Genomic DNA, 23,550 nt, shown 5'->3' on the forward strand with positions numbered 1-23,550 from the left:
CTGTACAATCTGTTTTCTGGTTGCATGGTAAGGCAGTTATATCCTTGAAAAGACATGGAAATGGAAATGTAATCGTACTCAACTTTTAGGAAGTGTGGTAACTTGTTGTAATTATGTGTGTATGAAGAATATTATATAGTTATGAATTATATCCCTTTTAAAAAAATAAGATAATTTTTAACCCAGTAAAGTTGCATGTCTTACAAGCTTGCAGAAAGCAGTGAATGCTGGAGAAAAATCTACAGAACTTTTATCTATTTGAGTGTTGGAAAGGATGGGATGTACTAATACAATAAAAAGAAAGAGTGAAATTAATAGAAAGAAATATGAATAGAAATTACAATAGTGAAGGTTATTTTTGGACAGCGTATTCAGCCACAGCATTAGTTTATATGCTACTTGACTTGCTAATCTCCCATTAATTAATATCAGATTATTTCACTGGCTGTAGGTACAGATTGGAATATCCAGCCACGATGGTAACTGTTCAAGGCGGTAACGAGGCTCTGCCGACTTATCGCGTAAACAGTTACCCGAGAGCTGGATATTCCCATCTGTACCTACAGTCAGTGATAGAATTTTTTTCTTGCGTACCATAATAAACAAATAATAGTAAAAAATGAAATCAAACACCTCAAACACTTAGACGACCCGCCCGCTTAGCTCAGTAGGTAGAGCGTCGGTCTACGGATCGCGGGGTCGTGAGTTCGATCCTCGGGCTGGGCGTATGTTCTCCGTGACTGTTTGATAAACGACAATGTGTCTGAAATCATTAGTCCTCCACCTCTGCTTCTTGTGGGGAAGTTGGCAGTTACTTGCAGAGAACAGGTCTGTACTGGTACAGAATCCAGGAACACTGGTTAGGTTAACTGCCCGCCGTTACATGACTGAAATACTGTTGAAAAACGGCGTTAAACCCAAAACAAACAAACAAAATCAAACACTAAGACCAACCTATTTAAACAAGGTGCGAGAAACCAACGTCCGTAAACAGGAAAGACGTCAAAACGTTTCAAAGACAAATAACAATGTTAGTTCCGGTTTGTTTTTGTCACTTGCAGTATAAAGTCACGTATTTTTAATAAACTTACGTTTTTTTTAATCGAGAACTACATTTATAAGGAACAAAGAGGAACTATAGGTATAAGTTTATAAAATACATGTAAACTATAAATTTTTAGATAAATCTGCTACATGTATGTAGTTCGTAATACGTCAGTCATCTTACACCTCGGGAAAAATACCGGAATTCGCCGTCTGGCTTTTCGTGCTCGAAGACTTTTTAGCTCACCTGAGCACGAAGTGCTCAAAGGTGAGCTTTTGGGATCGCCCTGTGTCCGTCGTCTGTCCGTCCGTCGTCAACAATTTGACTATTAACACTCTAGAGGTCACATTTTTGGCCCAATCTTAATGAAACTTGGTCAGAATGTTACCCTCAATAAAATCTTGGACGAGTTCGATATTGGGTCATCTTGAGTCAAAAACTAGGTCACCAGGTCAAATCAAAGGAAAAGCTTGTTAACACTCTTAGAGGTCACAATTTTGGCCCAATCTTAATGAAACTTGGTCAGATTGTTACCCTCAATAAAATCTTGGACGTGTTTGATATTGGGTCATCTGGGGTCAAAAACTAGGTCAACCAGATAAAGTCAAAGGAAAAGCTTTTTAACACTCTAGAGGCCACATTTATGACTGTATCTTTGTGAAACTTAGTCAGAATGTTACACTTGATGATCTTTAGGTCAAGTTCGAATCTGGGTCATGTCGAGTCAGACACTAGGTCACGGGGTCAAATCAAAGGAAAAGCTAGTTAACACTTTAGAGGCCACATTTATGACCATAATCTTAATGAAACTTGGCCAGAATGTTAATCTTGATGATCTTTAGGTCAATAGGTCAGGTGAGCGATACAGGGCCTTCATGGCCCTCTTGTTTCATTATTTAACACTGCACCGCTTGATATTTGACTCAATTCCAAATAAACCGTTGTAATCAGATTTGAAAGTTTGAATATGAACACGAAGCTTGTAAGTAAGTCTAGCACTATATCGTAATAGGTGAATTAAAAACATATGAGCCGTGCCATGATGAAACCAACATAGTGGGTTTGCGACCAGCATGGATTCAGACCAGCCTGCGCATCCGCGCAGTCTGGTCAGGATCCATGCTGTTCGCTTACCATTTCTCTAATTGCAATAGGCTTTGAAAGCGAACAGCAAGGATCCTGCCCAGACTGCGCGGATGCGCAGGCTGGTCTGGATCCATGCTGGTCGCAAACCCACTATGTTGGTTTTCTCATGGCACGGCTCAATTTTGTTGTTCCAGATTTCTCTTATAGGTTTGTAAAATAAGGTCAACCAGCAGCTTATATTTCTTGTTCTTAATAATGTGTTACCAATAGTGTTAAAAACGTTGGTCAATTTAAACCTATTCTTAAGTAATTCTACAAAGGAGTTCCACGGGTTCCATTTTAAAGCAATTCTACTAAACATTGTTAAAGTCTGCTTGCGGAAGCGAGGACATATATATGTCCAAATGGCTGTTCGGTGTATGTTCGTGCGTCAGTGCATGCATACGTGCGTCCATGCGGATTTGTTTGTCTGGACCATAACTTCTACATGCAGGGAGTTTGTGTATTTGGTATGAATGTTTACCTGAGTAAGATGGAGTATCATGCGCAAACCTCAGGTTCCAATCCCAAAGGTCAAGGTCACAGTTGGAGATCAAAGATCATGTCAGATCTTGTCCGTCCCATAACTTTGACATGCATTGAGGAATCTTGTTTATACTTGGCATGAATGTTTAACTCAATGAGATGGAGTGTCAAGTGCAAACCCCAGGTTCCTATCTCAAAAGTCAAGGTCACAGGAGCTAAATGTCATTTTACAGCTTATCCAGGCCAGGTATGGAGCAATCTTTTTTCCTTGTCGTAAATGTTAGCCTCTATGAGACGGAGTGTCGTGCGCAATAATTGGGTTCCTATCTCAGAGGTCAAGGTCACACTTGGGGGTTAAAAGTAATTTTAGACAGCTGCCGGGCTCGACATGTTGCCCGTGGACATCTAGTTATAAATAGTATTTCCATTTGATACATGTATGTAAGTAAATTGTATGTTTTGCTAAAGTCACTGCTTTGCCTCATCACGGTCTTTCAAAAACGAAGTAGCCATGATCTCATGCAGACACGACAAAGTAGTATAGTAAAATTCATGTGAATGTAATTTTCCAGATTGTGTATGTTTAAAAAAGAAAAACCAACAAATAAATAAACAGAGGGAATTAAGATTCTTTTATAATATAGCACTTATTAGAAAATCTCCAGTCCATTTTGATACTATTGTTTCTACAAAAATCCGTCATGAATCTCATTGTGGATATAATATTCAAGTTTTATTAGGTTGCCTGTAAGTAAAAAGGGTAATTAAAATAGTTTGGTCATTCCATGAAAATGCTAGTATCAGTAATATGATACATTTACATTCTCATCCATCAGATGTTCGTCAAAATCCCGAGTTCAAATAGAGATATGTGAGAATGTACACTTTCTGCATAATAAATAAATTAGAATAAAAGAAACTAATTGCTGTTTTAGTGTATGCAGAACCTAGAAACTAACATAATAAAAACTGTAATTCAATCATCTAAGATATTTTAAATTCTACCATATTTTACAAATTAATAATAGTTGTGTTGCCATGACAACAGAATTTCCAAAAATATCTGCATACCATTAGAATACAGAGGTTTATATATAAAAGATTCATTCATGGTGAAACAAAAACATATTGTTTTATTCAGTAAATTGTCTCTCAAAATTCAAACCTATGATGTCAAAGAAGTGCTATGTATAATTTGTCATATATATGACATGAAATAAACACTCCATGCACGTCATCATTTTGCTTTCATGACGTTATTAGCGTCACGTCTCTAAAAGCGATCACTTACTTAAAACATTGTAACTCTTGAAATAGTGAAAAGTTACAAAAAACAACTATTTGAAGGTTAATAAAATATTTTGTTATTTCGATTTTTGTCACTTATACAGATTTTGTCATGGAAAGTATGGTAAATAGATTTCAACATAAACATGCTAATTACAAGACCTTTCATTTGTAATGATGTGACATTGCTGTTCATAGAAATCCCTGGTTTTTGTTATCTTCGAATAATTAATAAATCTAAATAGAGGAAATTTGACAATAGGTAACTTTATACAGCATGCGATGGAGTGTATTCTTGAATGAATTCCACATAAGGTATGTTTAGTTAGCCTTTAGCCAGCTAAATTTCTAAAATGGACAGGCCCATCATTCAGTTTGGGAAATACCATTAATTATTAGACGAGGTATTCATATAAAAGTTACTGACTGGATAGAGAACAGTGCAGACAGATTGATGTGCAGGCTATTCTTGAATTATTCTATATATTCTATTCAGAATCACTTGCCACCAGCAGGCTAAAGGTTAGAGACATTATTTGGTTGTTACTATTAATGATGTATATGATGAGAAATATTTGAGCCGTGCCACGGGAAAACCAACATAGTGGGTATGCGACCAGCATGGATCCAGACCAGCCTGCGCATCCGCGCAGTCTGGTCAGGATCCATGCTGTTCGCTAATAGTTTCTCCAATTCCAATAGGCTTTAAAAGCGAACAGCATGGAGCCTGACCAGACTGCGCGGATGCGCAGGCTGGTCTGGATCCATGCTGGTCGCATACCCACTATGTTGGTTTTCTCATGGCACGGCTCATTTCATAAAGATTACGTATGGTATTGAATTAACAATAACAGCATTTAAGCAAAAGGCTTATAAAAATAATTAGCTATATAATTTCAGATTCATTATGTTTTGTTTTGGCAATAAAACTACAGTAACATATATTGTTAAGGTTTCCTTTGAAATAAAATTTGTTTATATTCTTAATAGACAACATTATATAACGTGAATGTTCAAATCAATATTTTGCACATACAAAGCCTTTCTCCCTACCTCTTTTTAAAGCAAGTTTGACCTCGGAGGAGGACATATTCTATTTAAATGTGTTAAACAAGGGTGTCCCCGAAGCTCTTTTCAAGCAAACCCTTATCAACCGGTGCAGCAGCTTGATCAAATGATGTCACGCTTGTGTCAGAATGTTGGTGCTCAGATTGCGGTATGTTTGAAGAGAAATTGTTGTCATAGAAACCGCTTCCTCCAGTGATCGTTCGGCTGAAGTTGTTTTTATTTAATTTGGAAGACTTCTGATTATAGCTTCTAGACATTTCCTGCGAGGGTGTTGATGTCCTTTGGTCATTTAAAGCAGTAGCAACAGGAACAGCTGTACCAGGACCAGCGCTTAGGCGTGAACCAGATTTCAACTTTGAAGCGATTTCACTCGGCAATTTATTTCCACGTGCCTGTGCAACACCTTTAGCAAGTAATGGACCATTCTCGTGCAGGTAAAGGGGAGGCCAGACAAGGTAATCGAAATAGACACCGGTCTGTGTATATGGTTTGAATACTGCAGTATCAAATTTCTCTGTCCTATTTTGATTCTTGTGATATCCGATTACTATCGGAGGATCTTGTACTGACATCAGCCAACAAAGCTCCACACATTCCCGCAAAAAGGGCTGTACATTTTCATGTTGTGCTAAACGATACGCAGCTGCGTCCATCGACTGAAGGTTTTCAATATAAATCTGAAACATGAAAGTAAACCTGGTTAATTCTTCGTTGTAAGAATGATAATACATTTTCAGTGGCTTGTGAAATCATAAATGAAAATCTTCACCAGATTTTACCAAACAATCAAATTAGGGTAGGTAGGCCGGTATTTTTTTTTTATTTGATTTTTCTTTTAAATTTCAACATCACTGGCTATGTCTAAAGCATAAAAATGCAGTTTTGCATTTTTTTTCAAGTGTCAAAAACTGATAAAAAAATTCTCCAAGGCCATAAAAACGTTTAGGGTCTGGCAAAAAAACTGAGGGTAGATCGGGATACCAGAAACATACATTTTTTACGCCTTACTACCGAAGGATCAGTTATCTACGGTGGTATGTTTAGGACATATGTTATTTTTTTTAAGATTAAATTATCTCGTGCGCACGACATCTTATCTTGAGCGATCAACATCTTATCTCGTGCGCACGACATCTTATCTCGAGCGATCAACATATTATCTTGTGCGCACAACATCTTATCTCGAGCGATCAAGATATTATCTTGAGCGATCACCATATTATCTTGAGCGATCAACATTTTATCTCGTGCGCACGACATCTTATCTCGAGCGATCAACATATCATCTTGAGCGATCAACATATTATCTTGAGCAATCAACATCTTATCTCGTGCGCACGACATCTTATCTCGAGCGATCAACATATTATCTTGTGCGCACAACATCTTATCTCGAGCGATCAACATCTTATCTCGAGCGATCAACATCTTATCTCGAGCGATCAACATCTTATCTTGAGCGATCAGCATATTATCTTGAGCGATCGACATCTTATCTTGTGCGCACGACATCTTATCTCGAGCGATCAACATATGAGCCGCGCCATGAGAAAACCAACATAGTGGCTTTGCGACCAGCATGGATCCAGACCAGCCTGCGCATCCGCGCAGTCTGGTCAGGCTCCATGCTGTTCGCTAACAGTTTCTCCAATTCCAATAGGCTTTAAAAGCGAACAGCATGGAGCCTGACCAGACTGTGTGGATGCGCAGGCTGGTCTGGATCCATGCTGGTCGCACACCCACTATGTTGGTTTTCTCATGGCGCGGCTCATATCATCTTGAGCGATCAACATATTATCTTGAGCGATCAACATCTTATCTCGAGCGATCAACATATTATCTTGAGCGATCAACATATTATCTTGAGCGATCAACATCTTATCTCGATCGATCAATCAACATATTATCTCGAGCGATCAACATATTATCTTGAGCCATCAACATCTTATCTTGTGCGATCAACATCTTATCTCGAGCGCACGACATCTTATTTATATATATTAAGGCCCTTTGTGTGTGCATTTAGGTCATCAGTAAAACATACGGACAAGTTGTTAATTAGGGTCCCGCCTATTCCGCTGTTATTTAAACTTCCCATAAGTACATGTACAAGTTTATCACATCAATTGGGAAAGCAATGCATATAATTGGTCATCCTATCTTCAAAATAAAATGAACATAACCAATGATGCATACTGCATGTTATAACAGCAACAAATTTCAGTTCGACTGATAAATTCGCGCAAAAAAGTTGCATGTATGAATTAAGGGAAAACAAGGAAAATCGTTTAATATATGGGCGAAGTATGGAAGCCCTGGAGGGACAATTGATTTCCGTACTTCCCACTTCTGACTTCTAACTTTTGCACATCTCACTTCCAACTTCTTGACTTCCTACTTCCTACTTCTAACTTCCGCCTTTCTGACTTCTAACTTCCACACTTCTGACTTCCAACTTCCTGACTTGCGACTTCTGATTTCCAACTTCCACACTTCTTACTTCCGACTTCTTGACTTCTTACTTCCTTCTTCTAACTTCCGCACTTCTGACTTCTAACTTCCGCACTTCTAACTTCCAGACTTTCGACTTCTGATTTCCAACTTCCACACTTCTTACTTCCGACTTTTTGACTTCTTACTTCCCTCTTCTAACTTCCGCACTTCCTACTTCTAACTTCCTGCCTTTCGACTTCTGATTTCCAACTTCCACACTTCTTACTTCCGACTTCCTGACTTCTTACTTCCCTCTTCTAACTATCGCACTTCTGATTTCTAACTTCCACACTTTTGACTTCTAACTTCCTGACTTCCGACTTCCAACTTCCGCACTTCTGACTGCCAACTTTCCTTTTTTTTGGAAGTCGGAAGTAAGAAGTGTGGAAGTTGGAAGTCGGAAGTATGAAGTCAGGAAGCTGGAAGTCAGAAGTGCGGAAGTTAGAAGTCAAAAGTGCGAAAGTTAGAAGAAGGAAGTAAGAAGTAAAAAGTCAGAAGTAAGAAGTGTGGAAGTTGGAAATCAGAAGTCGAAAGTCGGGAAGTTGGAAGTGAGAAGTGCGGAAGTTAGAAGTCAGAAGTGTGGAAGTTAGAAGTAGGAAGTCAAGAAGTTGGAAGTGAGAAGTGCAAAAGTTAGAAGTCAGAAGTGGGAAGTACGGGAATCAATTGTCCCTCCAGGGCATCCATAGCGAAGCCTACATACTATTTTTTTTTGTCAAGGACTTAAATTTATTTATTTGCATCATCACTGATTTTTTGCTGCCTGTTTTATCAGTTTCCGTATTTAAATGTCTAACCCTGCAAACATGTGAAACGGTTATAAGTATAATCTAAATAAAAACAAAAACGGTGGCAGCCGTATGTTTTACTAATGATCTGAATTCACACAAAGGTCCTTAATAGATATTGATAAGATGACCGAGAAAAGATGTTGATCGCTCAAGATAATATGTTGATCGCTCAAGATAATATGTTGATCACTCGAGAAAAGATGCTGATCGCTCAAGATAAGATGTCGTGCGCACGAAATAAGATGTTGATCGCTCAAAATAATATGTTGATCGCTCAAGATAAGATGTCGTGCGCACGAGATAAGATGTTGATCGCTCAAGATAAGATGTTGATCGCTCGAGATAATATGTTGATCGCTCGAGATAAGATGCTGATCGCTCGAGATAAGATGTTGATCGCTCAAGACAAGATGTCGTGCGCACGAAATAAGATGTTGATCGCTCAAGATAATATGTTGATCGCTCAAGATAAGATGTCGTGCGCACGAGATAAGATGTTGATCGCTCAAGATAATATGTTGATCGCTCAAGATAAGATGTTGATCGCTCAAGATAAGTTGTCGTGCGTACGAAATAAGATGTTGATCGCTCAAGATAATATGTTGATCGCTCGAGATAAGATGTTGATCGCTCAAGATAATATGTTGATCGCTCAAGATAATATGTTGATCGCTCAAGATAAGATGTCGTGCGCACGAGATAAGATGTTGATCGCTCAAGATAAGATGTCATGCGCACGAAATAAGATGTTGATCGCTCAAGATAATATGGTGATCGCTCGAGATAAGATGTTGATCGCTCAAGATAAGATGTCGTGCGCACGAGATAAGATGTTGATCGCTCCAGATAATTTAATCCTAAAAAAATAATTGCATGTCCTAAACATACCACCGTAGTTATCACTTATAATGGGGTAAAATATAGAGGTAGCTGACAAGTATATCTCGAGAAAATGTTTGATAGTAATCATTTCAACGTTGTATGCATACTATTATGACAGTGCATGATGGTCTAGAATTTAAATCATGTCAAAGTCAGTGTTTCTTTAACTGGTATTTTGCACAGTACATGTACATAACAATTACTTGTTGCAAAAGACGATATCGCGCTCGGTCAAGTGTAACAATATGAAATGAAAGAAAAAGAATACTTATTAGTTAACCTCTAGTACTCTTTCTGTTGCCTCTTCTGCAGTAACCTTTCTGAAGTCCTTCAACAGTTTACTGAAGTATTGTGACGGTTGTTTCTTCTACAAAGGTAAAAGATAAACTTGCTTAAGTTACGGGTACTCTTACTTGTTACAGTCGTTCGCCTGTAAGCATTTTTTCAGCACTCTGCCACTGAGACCGCATAATTATGTATGGAAGATCGGTGCGTTATGCTAATTGCTAAATTCCAAGTAGTTAGTGTAAAATACTATTTGCCAGATGCTTATACTCAAGTTTCAAGTTTATTATTAAATTTTCAGTAAGTACATAACATAAACATGAGATTCACATTCTAATAATAATAATAATAAAGACACATGATCAGTAGAGGATAACTCTTATTAAAAAAAGTGAAGGAATCAACGATTAAGTTGTGTTTATAATCTATACAGTAATTTATTACATCTGATCAAATTTAGTATTTAAGATACAGTATTTGGTTATGATTTTAATGCATCGTAATCTATACTCATATAGTGTCAAATAATGACTATCAAACGCCATTTGTCAAATGAAAATTGCTAATTGTCAAGTGCGAAAACAATATATGTCAAATGCTTAAATAAATCAGTGGAAGAATGTATCCTTTAAGCTTTGAAAATCTTTCTTTCTAAACGTTTTAAAGTACACAGAAAATGTTTGGCAATAATCATTAGCTGTCTGACATATAGCATTTAGTATGTGGCATAATACATTTAGTAGTTGGCATTTAGCATTAAGTAATTGGCATTTAATGTTTTTCATTTGTCACTTGGCAATTAACGTTCCATACGGTAGAACTCAAAGCGGATATTTACTGGACAAATAAAAAGGTACAGTCTAGCTAAAGATCATAAAACTACAAAGACTTGAGATCGCTGTTTAAATTTCAAGAAGAACGGTCTTTCCGCAAGTACATGCTTTACAAACAAATTTTTGGAAGTTTGGAAGGACGTAAAGGCTAATCAAATTTATGTTCATGATAAAATCTACTTAAATTAAACTTCATATAATTGATCTAGCTAAGGTTTTCCACATACCTTATTATATGACATCAAGACGGCTGTTCTGATCTCGGCTGTGTGGGTTTCTGCTAAATTGCTACAGAAACTATTCACATCCTGTTAAAGAAACTATGAAGTATATTATACACGCAGAGTAATCAAAGGGCAATATCTTATTAAAAATCATTCCAATGGATAATGGAGAAAGAATGCGCACTTCTTGAGGGTGAAGCATCCTAAATTCAAACCAGTAGTTGCTGAGAAATACTCCGGACAAGAACTGTACTATAGTACACTATTGTTGAATAATCAAAGGGCTATAACTCTGTAAAAATCATTCGACCGAAACACGAAGATAATATGGACAACTCCTCTTGATAGTGAAGCACCCTATGAAGTTTCGCTAAATTCAAACAGTGGTTGCTGAGAAATACTCCGGAATAAAATTTTGGAATGGACGGACGGACGAAGCGGCGGCTAGAAGAAGAACTTGTCTTTCGTTCTAATCCGTTCTATCAACAGTTCTTGTAATGTTAGTATATAAATATAATTATGAATATTGTTGGGAATAAATAATTTTAAACCAAGCAGCGACTCGAGAAGCATACAACAATTGCGGGTCTGAAGTGGTTATTAGCTAAAAACAGAGAGCGATTCATGGCTTTGAAAGAAGTCCAAATTTGGTTTATACCCGTACCGACGCAAGAAAAATACCATTCGATTCATAATGAGTTCTTATTTTATTTTTTACAACCAACTGCATAAAAATCAAATGCCTTTACTGTTGTACTGTGTCTCTTAATTACAGTATAGGTTTGGACTAAAAAAGTTCATTTCACGAAAAATACATGACGTAAACGCATTAGATCTAGATAAACTAAGACTGGACTGTAGATTGTTTTGCCTCAATGAAACGTCGTGACGTTATTTCTGTTTACGAACTTTAAGATCAATTATGATAGAATCTATGTAATAATGCAGCAATCAATAGGGTAAACATTGACTTGTTACTACTCGTTGATACTTAGGTAACAAAACCGGTTTTTTAGACCGCCATGGATAAGTGACGTCATTTTTGACGTCAATTTACCTCGTGTCGTCGAGAAGAAAAGATTCGTTAACGTCGATATTTTATTTGATTAACTGATTCAAGCAATCGAGTAATCGTTATTGTGTTTAGGTATATAACGAGAGCTCATTAAATGACAATGTCGATTAGCTCCCCTAAACCTTATATTGGCACTCTCGCTACGCCCTCATGTAATATGGGTTTAATCGTGCTAATAACCTTTTTAAGTCCGCCATTGCCGTTCAGTAAGTGTTTAATATTACACAAGGGCGTAGTCCGAGTGCCAACATGGGTTTAGGAATGAAAAGAAAATAAACCGACATTTACATATTTTGGCTTTAACTGCATTGTGTAATGTGCATTCGTCCGATGATTAAAATTACTACATCGGTGGCTAAGACATAAAATACCTGCAGTAGTTTCAAAAGCATATTGATTCCTGTGATTTCGTCGCTACCACCAACAACTTCAAATGCATCTGTCCATTCGTTGTCATAAAGTTCTGAGTATTTCTCAGCAAGTTTAGTAGGCCTATTTTTATCGCTTAGATCCGCTATATCAGGGTTGTTGTCCGAAAGTTTGTTCCCCATCATGCGACTCAAACTGCAAAATAAATTCTTATATTCACTTTCTTTAAAATAATTGCTTTTGAATGTATTTTACTACGCTTTTATGCACTTGGATTATATATTTAATTCTTTTCACGTTCAATAATCTATAAACTCATGAGGATTTGTATCCCGCTTCCAGGAAATATATTTAAACCGCGTCGAAATGACATTACCTAACATTTTTTTTCTCAGTCCAGTAAAGTAAGAAGCAAGAAAGGGTTTCCACATTTTCATAATTCAGGAAATTTCTGTCGTTTTTTTTCCCTACAAATACTTACCAAAGGAGTCGATGAAAACGGGAACTTCCCTGTGATGTACGTAATGATTTTACAGTCGAACCTGTATTAAACAGTCAGCCAAGGAGGAGACACAGACCGGCTGCTGAAGGCAGATGACTGCTTAAGACACGTTGAAATTAGAACAAAAACTTACTACTTAGGGCAAATGGCTGCTCAGTGCAAGTGACCACTAAGACAGGTTTAATAACTGTGTAGGTTCTGTACTTACTAGCTTTGAAAGACGGTAGAGCACTTATGTATATCAGGTAACCAAGTTTTCATTTACCGTTTCTTAGATTCTGTAACTTCAGCTTCAAGCTTTATCTTGTCCTTTTGTAGCGTGTCTTTGATCTTTTGGCATTCGTCTCTTTGTATTTTCAAACCTTTCATCTCTTCTAAAATAAGAGCTTTCCTTTTCCGCTCTTCCTCAAGGCTGTTCTTATAGATATCCATATTTGCTTTAATTCGTGTCAGTTCTTTTTCTAAAGTGTTCATATTGGATTGCAAATCAGTGTATTCAGAGTACAACTTGTTGTAAGCAGATTCATTTCTTTGCAATAAATTTGTTTTTTCTTCCAACTGTGTTTTTAATGATGTATTTTCAGCAAGTAAGTTTGTAGGTGTAGTAGCATTATTTCCGAAGTTTTGCATCTCCGTTTGCTGTGCTCGTATTGAATCTTTCTCCCTTAGCAGCTCCTGTAGCTTTGCCTGTTCCTCTTTTAACAAAGTATCTTTTTCGTTTAACTGATCCTTAAGTACCATATTCTCATGGAGTATACCGATACCTGATGTAGTTTGATTTTCATAAGTTTGTGCTTTCGATTTTTGTGCCTTAAGCCAATCATTCTCATCCAATAACTGCTGAATTTTTTGTTCTTTAAGCTTTTGTTCCTCCCTGAACGATTCTAGTAGAGGCCCTAGATTTTCAACTGCATCTGTAAGTTGGTTAAATTTGTCAACTTTTGGTCGTTGTTTGTCATCTACGTCACGGTTTATTCCTCGGCGATTTTCAGATACTTGTGTGGGCTGCTGCAGATTACTCCCAGACGTTTCGGCCAACTCGTCTGAATCTCGTGGATATGCCCATCGGCCAGAGTTGCCATGGGATACCTGACTGAAAAAAAAAAAAAAAAAAACATTACTGATTCAACAAATTTATCTACCATTTGAGACTCTTAGAGCTAATTGTGATAAAATATGTGCAATGTTTTATATCGAAAATCTGAAATAAAATGTAATCAGAGGTGATTCTAGTGAATTCTATCTCTGTTTACAAGCAATACTTCTTCATTATAGGTGGGAGGTTACTCTAGCAGATTGTTTTTATCTATAGACAATGCAATAAATGCCCTTTGCTCAAAACATGATCACTAAAATCTCATTTTTTTTTTTAAATTATTAGTAAACGTAGATAAAAAGTAAAAAAAAACAGAGTTTCGTATTTCATTGTTTTGTTCAACTCGTTTAATATATTCAATATGAAAAGATATTCATGTAATATCCTCAATTTATGAATGAGAACTGATAGTAGTGTATGACATTTTGTTTGAGACAACAAAATAACGGTAGCGTTGTGCCGTCATGACGCAATGCACGTGACATTGCGCGGGTAAAATGGGTAGATTTAATTAAAACCATTCTAAATACATAGAATAAAAACAAAATGTGTTGTTACAGATAGATATATAGACCTATATATGTTACACCCGTGATTAGTCGTGACATCAAAATTTACATTTTCGCTCGTGGAGAAAATATTATATTATGGTGTCCACTCTCGATCTTCAATTGAAAAAACACACCTATGAATATATTTAAGAAATAATTTATAACAAACGGGTGTTTTATCACTATTTGTTATACGTCGGGCGTAATAATATCCGAAGGTGCAGCCCGAGTGAAATTATTTGTACTACGTTTTACCGCCTGAGTGTATAAATAGTGTTAAAACACGGTTTTGCTATAAATTATTTCTATTCTAATATGCCCTTAATCTAAAACAGTAGATAGAATTTAGAAACGCTCTTTCTTTGTTGCTACAATTTTAACGTCATCGCACGTTAACGTGACGTCATTCTAGCGTAAGAGTGTTTAACAGAGGCAGGCATATTAGAATAAGCAATATCGCATGCATGGATTTCTGAATCCGTGTATGTTTGACGATCTAATTAGACTGTTGCATTATGTAGAACTGTATTATGCAGAATTATGATGTATAAAGTTTATTGAGTGACATGAACGTACTACTCCCGCACGATAATTCAAACGACAGTATGTTTATATTACTGTTTGATTCCGTTCTTATGCATCGTTGAACTCAAATATTTGTCAATGATAGAAATTAAGAACATTTCTTTTTACATACTGTGTTGCTTTACACAAATATTTTCTGGATGAATAAAAATCATGATTTTCAAGCATATGTTATCGTTTGAATTATCGTGCGGGATTTATACACATTGGAGAACTGAGTCACCTCTGATTTATCTATTTGGTATTCGAACGACGTTTTTTTTCTTCTTCATTTCTTACATTTGCGTATAAATGTGTGTTTAAACACCTACAATTGTGAAATAAGTTTCTGTTTAGTTCTGTTCAGTGTTCTGTTATATTCTGTATTATAACTGATATGGATGAATAACAATTATTTGTCAGTGAACCGATTGCTGATGTTCACTCAGTATATGATAACGTATTTATAGTTTATATAGAACTGCCCAGCTGCTGAAATGTTATTCCCAAAACTACAAGACGAATGACTGAATAATATTCAATGATCATAGTAATTTTCACTTACCTGTCACACGACATTTTCTACTTTACAAGTTTACAACTAGATCTACCTTGACTTGTTTTAGACCAGGAAGTACAATTATTCTAAAAATAAACATTCAGCCGAAACGATCTGCCTTTTCCTTGAAAAACAGTTAAAATTAAGATAAACCGCAAGCTGATAGGATTGGGGGTTTTGTTCACATAATATCTTACATTCTTACATTATTTTTTTTTATATAGTGACACGTTCAATGGCGCTTTATAAATAGCAATTTGTATACATTGTAGCTTCTTAAACTTCATTTATTGAATAAAATAATAAAACATTTGAATAGTAAACACCAGTGTCGTTTTTAAATGCAACAGGGTATTAACATCAAGGTTTACATAACAGAACATACAGTAAAACCTGTCTATATTGGCCACGTAGGAGGGAGGGGAGGTCAAACCCCCCGATCTATTTGCAAGTTCGTTTTTATTTACATTAAAGTAATGTGCACACGTTTAAATGGAAAATGAAACCAAAACTTGTGGTGATCATTTCCACAGGTATGACAGTACGTGGCTATCCCGGCCATTTATCTACTAGATTACAAGATCTACTAGATAACATCTTGTATCTTGTGATAATTTAACACCAGCAAGTGTGTGTGTATGTGTGTGTGTGGGGGGGGGGGGGGGGGGGGGGGGGAGGGATGCAGTGTCCGCTAAAATCTATCAATCATCCGGTTTTTATCGTTCTCTAATCATTATTAATACCAGGGGTACGATATTCAAATAGGTATTTGAAATGTTCTGCCTGTTTGGCTCGCACATTTTTGAATTTGAAAGCTTAACAAGCAATCTTTTTCTTGCTCGCTCCGTCACAAGACGACCTACTGCTCATTATTCAGGGGAATGAATATCCCTATTTTAATAAAAGTTAAAAGCAAGAAAGATTTATCTCTCTTCACTTACATGTCTTCGTTAGAACATGTGTAATATAATACAGACCGACAATGATATATAGAGGATATTTGTTTGTTTTAGTGTAAGATCGAAATATATTTCACCGAGTGAACACTATAATGCAACATTTTCACGAGTGGTGCAGCTACGAGTGAAAATGTAAACTATGGTGTTCACGAGTGAAATATTATGCGAAATTTGTACTGTTATGATAAGTCTAAATTTCAGATTTTAGTCTTTGATAGACACGAATCCATCTATATTCATAAAATGATAAAATATAAGTACATTAATTAAGATAAAGTGCAGCTTTAAAGAACCAAAACTTTTGTCCGAAGAATAATTAAAAATACAATGAGAGAAATACCTCTGTCCTATTTAATCTATATTTCGTTTTAAAATTTGCTTGCAGAGTTTCAGAATGTTTCACATTTTATTCATTGCAAATTTTATGCATTCATGCTCATTTTAAGCATTGCTGACAGAGCAAATGGGTTGTTTAGACAAATTAAGTGTGACGTACAGACAATCATCTAACAAGCGCGTCTACGAGTTTCAGATGCAAAACAGAAGACGCTCAGTGAAATGTAAGTTCACAATTCTGCAACCACTACGATATATGTGGACGGGTGGGCGTATAGCTCAGTGGTTTGCACACTGGCCTTCCAATCCTGAGGTCGGTGGTTCGATCCCCGGCAGCTACTCGGGAATTTCTAGAAGCGTTTTTCAGTGTTTCCCACCCAACTAGAGGTGTACTGGTCAGGAACTCAGACAATTCTTGCGTGTATCAGTGTTATACTGTCTATTCGTAACGAGCTAGGCTAAGTTAGCCGGACATATGGCAAGCCAATTGTCCAATAATTACGTGGACCCCGGTTCACGGTCGAAAAACTAGGATTAACGATCGATAAACTAAGTTTTTTTTCAAATACTAACCTATATTTTCGAGTGAAAACATCAGATACCGGGCGTAAACCATAGTTTACGCTCGTGAACCCAGGTTTACGTTCGATAAACTAGGTTTCTCGATTGAAATCATCTACTATGAACTTCAGTCGTTATCCTATGTTTACGACCAAAAACTTGGGTTTACGAACGTGAACCTACGTTTACGAGCGTGAACTATGGTTTACGACGTTATCCTATGTTTTCGCTCGAAAATATAGGTTAGTATTCAAAAAACCTAGTTTTACGTTCGAAAAACCTAGTTTATCGATCGTTAATCGTAGTTTTTCGACCGTAAACTAGGGTTCACATAATTATTGGACAACTGGCTTGCAATATTGTTACAAATCGATAAACACGGTTTTACAAAGTTAAACTGTAGTTCACGGCCGTAAACCTAGGTTCACGCTCGTAAATATAGGTTCACGACCGTAAACATAGGTTTACGGCCGAAATTGATAGTTGATTTCATAATCCTAGTATATCAATCGTAAACCATGGTTTACATTCGATAAACTAGGTTTCTCTATTGAACTATGAATTTCGGTCGTTATCCTATGTTTACGACCATAAACTTGGGTTTACGAACGTGAACCTACGTTTACGAGCGTGAACTATGGTTTACGACGTTATCCTATGTTTTCACTCGAAAATATAGGTTAGTATTGAAAAACCTGGTTTATTGAACGTAAACCTATGTTCACGCCCGTAAACCTAAGTTCACGTTCGTAAACATAGGTTCACGCTCGAAAATACAGGTTCAGGTCCGTAAACTATGGTTCACGGTCGTAAACATAGGTTCACATCCGTAAACATAGGTTCATGGCCGTAAACCCATGTTCACGTCCGAAATTCATTGTTGATTCTATAATCCTAATATATTGACCGTAAACCATGGTTTACGTTTGATAAACTATGTTTCTCGATTGAACTATGAGTTTCGGTCGTTATCCTATGTTTACGATCGTAATCTTATGTTTACGCTCGTAAATCCCGGTTCACGCTCGTAAACCATAGTTTACGAACGTGAACCTATGTTTACGACCGTGAACTGGGGTTTACAATCGTGAACCTACATTAACGAGCGTGAACTATGGTTCACGGCGTTATCCTATGTTTTCGCTCGAAAATATAGGTTAGTATTCGAAAAACCTAGTTTTACGTTCGAAAAACCTAGTTTATCGATCGTTAATCCTAGTTTTTCGACCGTAAACTAGGGTTCACGTAATTATTGGACAACTGGCTTGCCATACGGACAAGCCTGTATCTGATTTCTGATCTCTCTGTCATGAGGGTTTTTTCTCACTCTGTCCCTCTGGTCAGATCGCTCTGTGTCTGTACTAGTAGTGGATGAATTTGAACTATGTAAAGCGCCTTTGAACGTGAAATTTATCACAAAAAGGGCGCTATATAAATCTGGTATAAAATATATGTACTATGATGAATTATGTCGTGAGCAGTTGTCTTGTTTGTGGCGAACACACTACAACAGAAACTCTCGACATGTTTCAAACAAAATGACGACAAATAAAATATAAGTCGCCAAATCTACATTTTTTAGTTCGACATTAGCTGTTTATTGAAATCTTTATTTCTCTCTGTCTGGTCAGCTCGACAGAAATCTTACAAAAACGTACGTAGAATCTTTAACATTTATGTGACCATAACGTTTTAACTTTTGACCTTTTAGCGTGGCCTTGACTTTTGAACTGTGTTTTGTTACAGTGAATGTTTGTGTCAAATTAGTTTGAAACCTGTCTTTTCATAATCGCGTTTAGATAAGGAAATTATCCATTATGTTTAAGGAAGACAATAATGTTTTTGTAAAGGCTCTCGTATAAATACTAATTGAAACAGGAACCCAAATTAATGGCAAAAAATAAATATACTGAACAAAAGAGCAAACTCACCGTTTATTTGGCCGATATATTAAAAATACTGAAAGTACTTTCCGTTTGAAATCTAAAGCACACTCGCAGCACTAAGTTGTTGATAGGATGTCAAAATTGTACAAAATCAACCTTTCTCATTTTACGAGTAACTGAAAGTAGGGTCGTATTTTTGTATGTTGAAGTATTGAATAAAATCTCAAATTTCAAGTTTTTAAATTTTGACGACTTATAGAAAAATACATTTCTATTCATTATATAGTCAGTATTTAATGTAATTCCTGAGTCTCTTAAAAGTAGGTGTTTCTCAAAATAAGCATCTACATGGCTAAAATTTGGCCACCGCGGCGAGAACGTACTTCATTATGTTGGCGTTTTTATTACTTGAAAAACTGGTCAATTTATTGATGGTGTATCGACATCGCCTAATCTCCGAATAAAACTTAAACGAACATGATTTTCATAAGTCGTTTATCTATTATGGATAATTGATGAATAGATCTATCTTCGTGGATTAAATTTCGGAATGCACAGATGTTTGCAGTGTATATGGATATAGGAAGCGGGTCATGACCTGATTTACTGATTTAGTTCTTACTTTTAATCTGACATATTATTAAATTTTATTGAGACGAAAATGGCCATAGTTAAAAAAAAAAGAAAGAAAGAAACATTTGAGTAACGGATTTCTGGCAAGACATACATGTATTATAAATTTCGAGACTAATTAGAATTGAAGTTATGTTTTAACTTAATAAGGTGTAAAATTGATATACGATAAACAGAAAAAAAAAAGAATATGCTTATTTTTTCAAAAACCCCTAAGAAAGTAAAGTAAAGAAAGCGTGACACATAAAGTTTGCTGTATTTAAAAAGAATGTCAATGCAAATATAATGGAGCTGCGGCGGCCTTATGGATAAGGCACTTGCCCCACAATCAGGAGGTCGAAGGTTCGAGTCCTGTCAGAGGAGGGTATTGTTACTGATGAGAAGCCAGTTGATGGGTCGCCAGCTATTTAAGTAATGGTTACCGATTACCTGGCTGACTGGTCCCTGTCATTAAAATAGGAACCGGAAAGTAATGCTGTTTAACGTATGTAGGTGTCTCATATGCCAAACTGGCTGGTCCTTTCAGTAAGGGTGACACAATGATAAAGAAACACTTTACTTACTTTAAATGATGGGGTGAGGAACCTGTGATATCGCAAATGTATAAAGGGTGTGGTTAACCTAGGTTTACATCATAAATGATGAAATGCAATCATCTCATCATGAAAATGTTACCAGGATATCAAGCACAGACTACTACAAAAAAATTTTTTTTTTTGTTTTATTTTGTAAAACTTAATTTTTACAAGCAGCATAATCTTAAATAGAGTGCGAAAATAGATAAAGAAATAACGTCCGTATATATGTCCATATATATTACATGTGACTGTATTGGTATATTAACTGCCTGTCATAGCTGTCACCTGTATTAAACAGCCAGTTGCATTGAACATCCAGTCAGCTTACTTCCCTAATGGACTTTTAGTTCTTAGTTCAGCTTGTCTAAAGCAGCTAATCGCCGAAAGCAACCAGTTTCTATCGCACCGTTAGCTGGCTGGTTACTACAGGTCCGTCTGTAGTTAAATTAGAATTTTTCAAAGTGACATATAATTACATTCTGTTTAAACTGCTGTACAAAACGGTGCAAAAATATTGTGACCAGAAATGTTAAGCTGGAGTGTTCTTGACTTTCATTCCCAGCAACTTTAGCTAATACACTCACATTTATGTGTCAACGAATGCGTTGTGCTGTTAAAGCTATATGGAACTGGGTATTTGAGGTACAGTGTATCAACGCAAACTCGTTGGACCGTTACAGGTTTCAATTTAGTCATGAGGTTTCTGTCATTTAGGCAGTTAGTACAATTCAACCACACATTTTCAAACAAATCTACTGCAACAAATTGCACTGAATAATTATTTTGTTGCAAATACAAACGGTAAAATCAAATTGTTTTGTTATCTAACTATGTACATAAAATGTATATCCTATGTTTACATGTACATAAATATGACCAGCACTAAGCCGAATTACGGTTATCTCGAAATGGAACGACGCTCGGCCCTCCAGTTATCGTGATTCAACTTTTTATAATTATGTAAACTCTTATTAAAAAGATTAGCTGACCGGTTAGAAAAAAAAAATGCGCTGATTAAAGTGCATGTACTGGTAATAGATACTTAAACTGCTTTAATGGAGTTGTAGTACTCTACACATTTGTTGTATTCTCCTTCTTCAATCGCGGCTTTTATCTCGGGACTGCCAATACCGTATGTGCTTTCAAGGTTGAGAAAAAAACGCCATAAAGGAGGTGGACGCGCTCTCGGCTGCTGACGTTGATTTTGAGTTATGCCCATGTTTTTATTCATCATTCCTGCTGAAGGTGTCCTGCGTTCTGTCGTTGTATGACCAAAATGTTTCGACTTATCTGCTGAATCATTCGGACCATTCACAACTGATTGTTGATAATTTTGCCTTTGAACATTTTGCTCAGTACCATGGAAATTCGAAGAAATATCAATGGTTTCTTGGACATAATTTCCTTTTAACCTGTCTCTTTCGGGGAAGCGGCGGCCAATAGTCTGTTCTGAAGGTGCAGTCGCATTACGTCCAGAAGTGCAATAAACTGTTGAAGAACTTTGCTGAGCTGCTGTAGTTCTCCGTGTACGAGACTCACTTTGCTGCCGACCACATGCCTGAGCGATGCCTTTGCTAAGCAGTGAACCATTTGTCTTCAGAAGAAGGGCAGGCCATACAATATAGTTGACATATGGACCTGTCTGAGTGTAATATTTGTACTTATTAGTATCAAATACATCCATCTGGTTTGGGATTTCCCCAAAGACGAGAGGAGGATCTTGTAAATTCATCAGCCAGCAAAGCTCTACGCACCCCCTGAAAAACGCCTGGACATTATCATCCTTCAACAAAGTAGCATACGTCTTTAAACGGGCACCATTTAGGCATCTCTGAAATAATAAAAAACATAATCTTAAACAAATAACCGTTTATTAAAGTTGATGTAATTCTTGGGGGTTCGCTACACTCGGTATATCTGTGAGCTATGGTGGCTGATTTCTGCCAACTTCGTCTTTTCGCTTTGTCGCCCTCGACAAAGCGAAAAGGTGAGATTTTTGGTATTGGCGCATTGTCGCATTTTTGTTTTGTCGCGGGCGCCTGAGCGAAAAGGTGGGAAGCGAAATACCACAACACGAAAAGGCGAAATAGCGAGCTTTTTTAACGCATCCTCGGGACAAAGCGAAAAGGCGACAACCCGCCAATACCAGAAATCTCACCTCTTTGCTTTGTCGCCTTCCTGTGGCGTATCCACTATATAAATTATATCTCATAACAATGGTGTGCGCATGTGCTACAGGAAGGCGACAAGGCGAAAAAGTGAGATTTTTTGCAAGCTGCCGCCTTTTCGCTTTGTCGCCTTTCAGTAAATCTCCTTAAACATATTTAAAGCAGAATTGAAAGAATTGTTTAAAGCCTCCCATTGTGCCAAAGAGAAAATGCAGTTTATCATGTTCGATTAAGAATTAAATGTAGCATTCTTATCAACGATCTTTACAATAATCACTTACGAACTGACGCCTTTTATATGCGGAGACGGAAAAGAAAATGCAGAACATTGTTTATTTGTAAAAAAATCTCTGAGGAATGACTTCGATTATTTCAAATAACAAGACAATTTTATCCTTTTAATACAAACATATTATACTTTTTGGAAAAGAAGAATAAACAGAGGAAGAAAACGGTATAATATCTTTTAGCAGTGCAAGCTTTTCTTCAATAATCAAATCGGTTTAAGTAGTACAATGAATTCTATAACCTTATATATCTTTCTTTTTATAAGCCGCGCCGTGAGAAAACCAACATAGTGGCTTTGCGACCACCATAGATCCATACCAGCCTGCGTATCCGCGCAGTCTGGTCAGGATCCATGTTGTCCGCTTTGAAAGCGTACTGCAGTTAAAGAAACCGTTAGCGAACACCATGTATCCTGACCAACATCGGATTGCGGATGCGCAGGCTGGTCTGGATCTATGCTGGTCGCAAAAACCACTATGTTGGTCAAAAACCACTATGTTGGTTTTCTCATGATGCAGCTCATATACATTTTGTCATGAATGAAATTGCCTATGTACGTTCTTATTTGCTTGAACAAAGTATGACTAAATATATAAATTTATATAAGTTTTATATAAGTTCTTGTAAATGTTCTTATATGTATTTAAACTTTATATCAAGTATGGTTTTCCTTTGGAACTATCGGGACGAATAGGCAGCTTCAAGAAACAATATACATGTAGTAGCTGTATTTTTTGATACTCTTTTTTTCCTTCATGTTATTGTAATTATTTTTGTTTGTTTATTGTTGTTTCTTTTCAAGTAACTTGCTCACATTAATTCTGTTAAGCAGAGTATAACATTCATTCTATGAGAAGGACTGTATGCTGATGTTGAAATAATTCGTTGCCTGACCTTTGTTTTTTCTTC

The 23,550-nt window shown here is 36.6% G+C and overlaps 1 protein-coding gene across 1 annotated transcript in view; it reads right to left on the minus strand.

Moving 5' to 3' along the window:
• Positions 1-3,769: 3,769 nt before the first annotated feature.
• Positions 3,770-23,550, minus strand: part of LOC123558245 (uncharacterized) — a 29,115-nt gene continuing 9,334 nt past the window's right edge. The window contains exons 7-14 of the mRNA XM_053544501.1: positions 21,234-22,016; positions 14,974-15,001; positions 14,177-14,243; positions 12,728-13,555; positions 11,963-12,155; positions 10,520-10,600; positions 9,455-9,541; positions 3,770-5,688 (exon numbers count right to left, since the gene is read on the minus strand). Of these exons, the coding sequence (XP_053400476.1) occupies positions 5,050-5,688; positions 9,455-9,541; positions 10,520-10,600; positions 11,963-12,155; positions 12,728-13,555; positions 14,177-14,243; positions 14,974-15,001; positions 21,234-22,016 (2,706 nt within the window). The 3' untranslated portion in view covers positions 3,770-5,049. The remainder of the gene's footprint in view (positions 5,689-9,454; positions 9,542-10,519; positions 10,601-11,962; positions 12,156-12,727; positions 13,556-14,176; positions 14,244-14,973; positions 15,002-21,233; positions 22,017-23,550) is intronic.

The sequence above is a fragment of the Mercenaria mercenaria genome, chromosome 5, assembly GCF_021730395.1.
Source record: "Mercenaria mercenaria strain notata chromosome 5, MADL_Memer_1, whole genome shotgun sequence".
In the NCBI taxonomy this organism is placed as follows: Eukaryota; Metazoa; Mollusca; class Bivalvia; order Venerida; family Veneridae; genus Mercenaria; species Mercenaria mercenaria.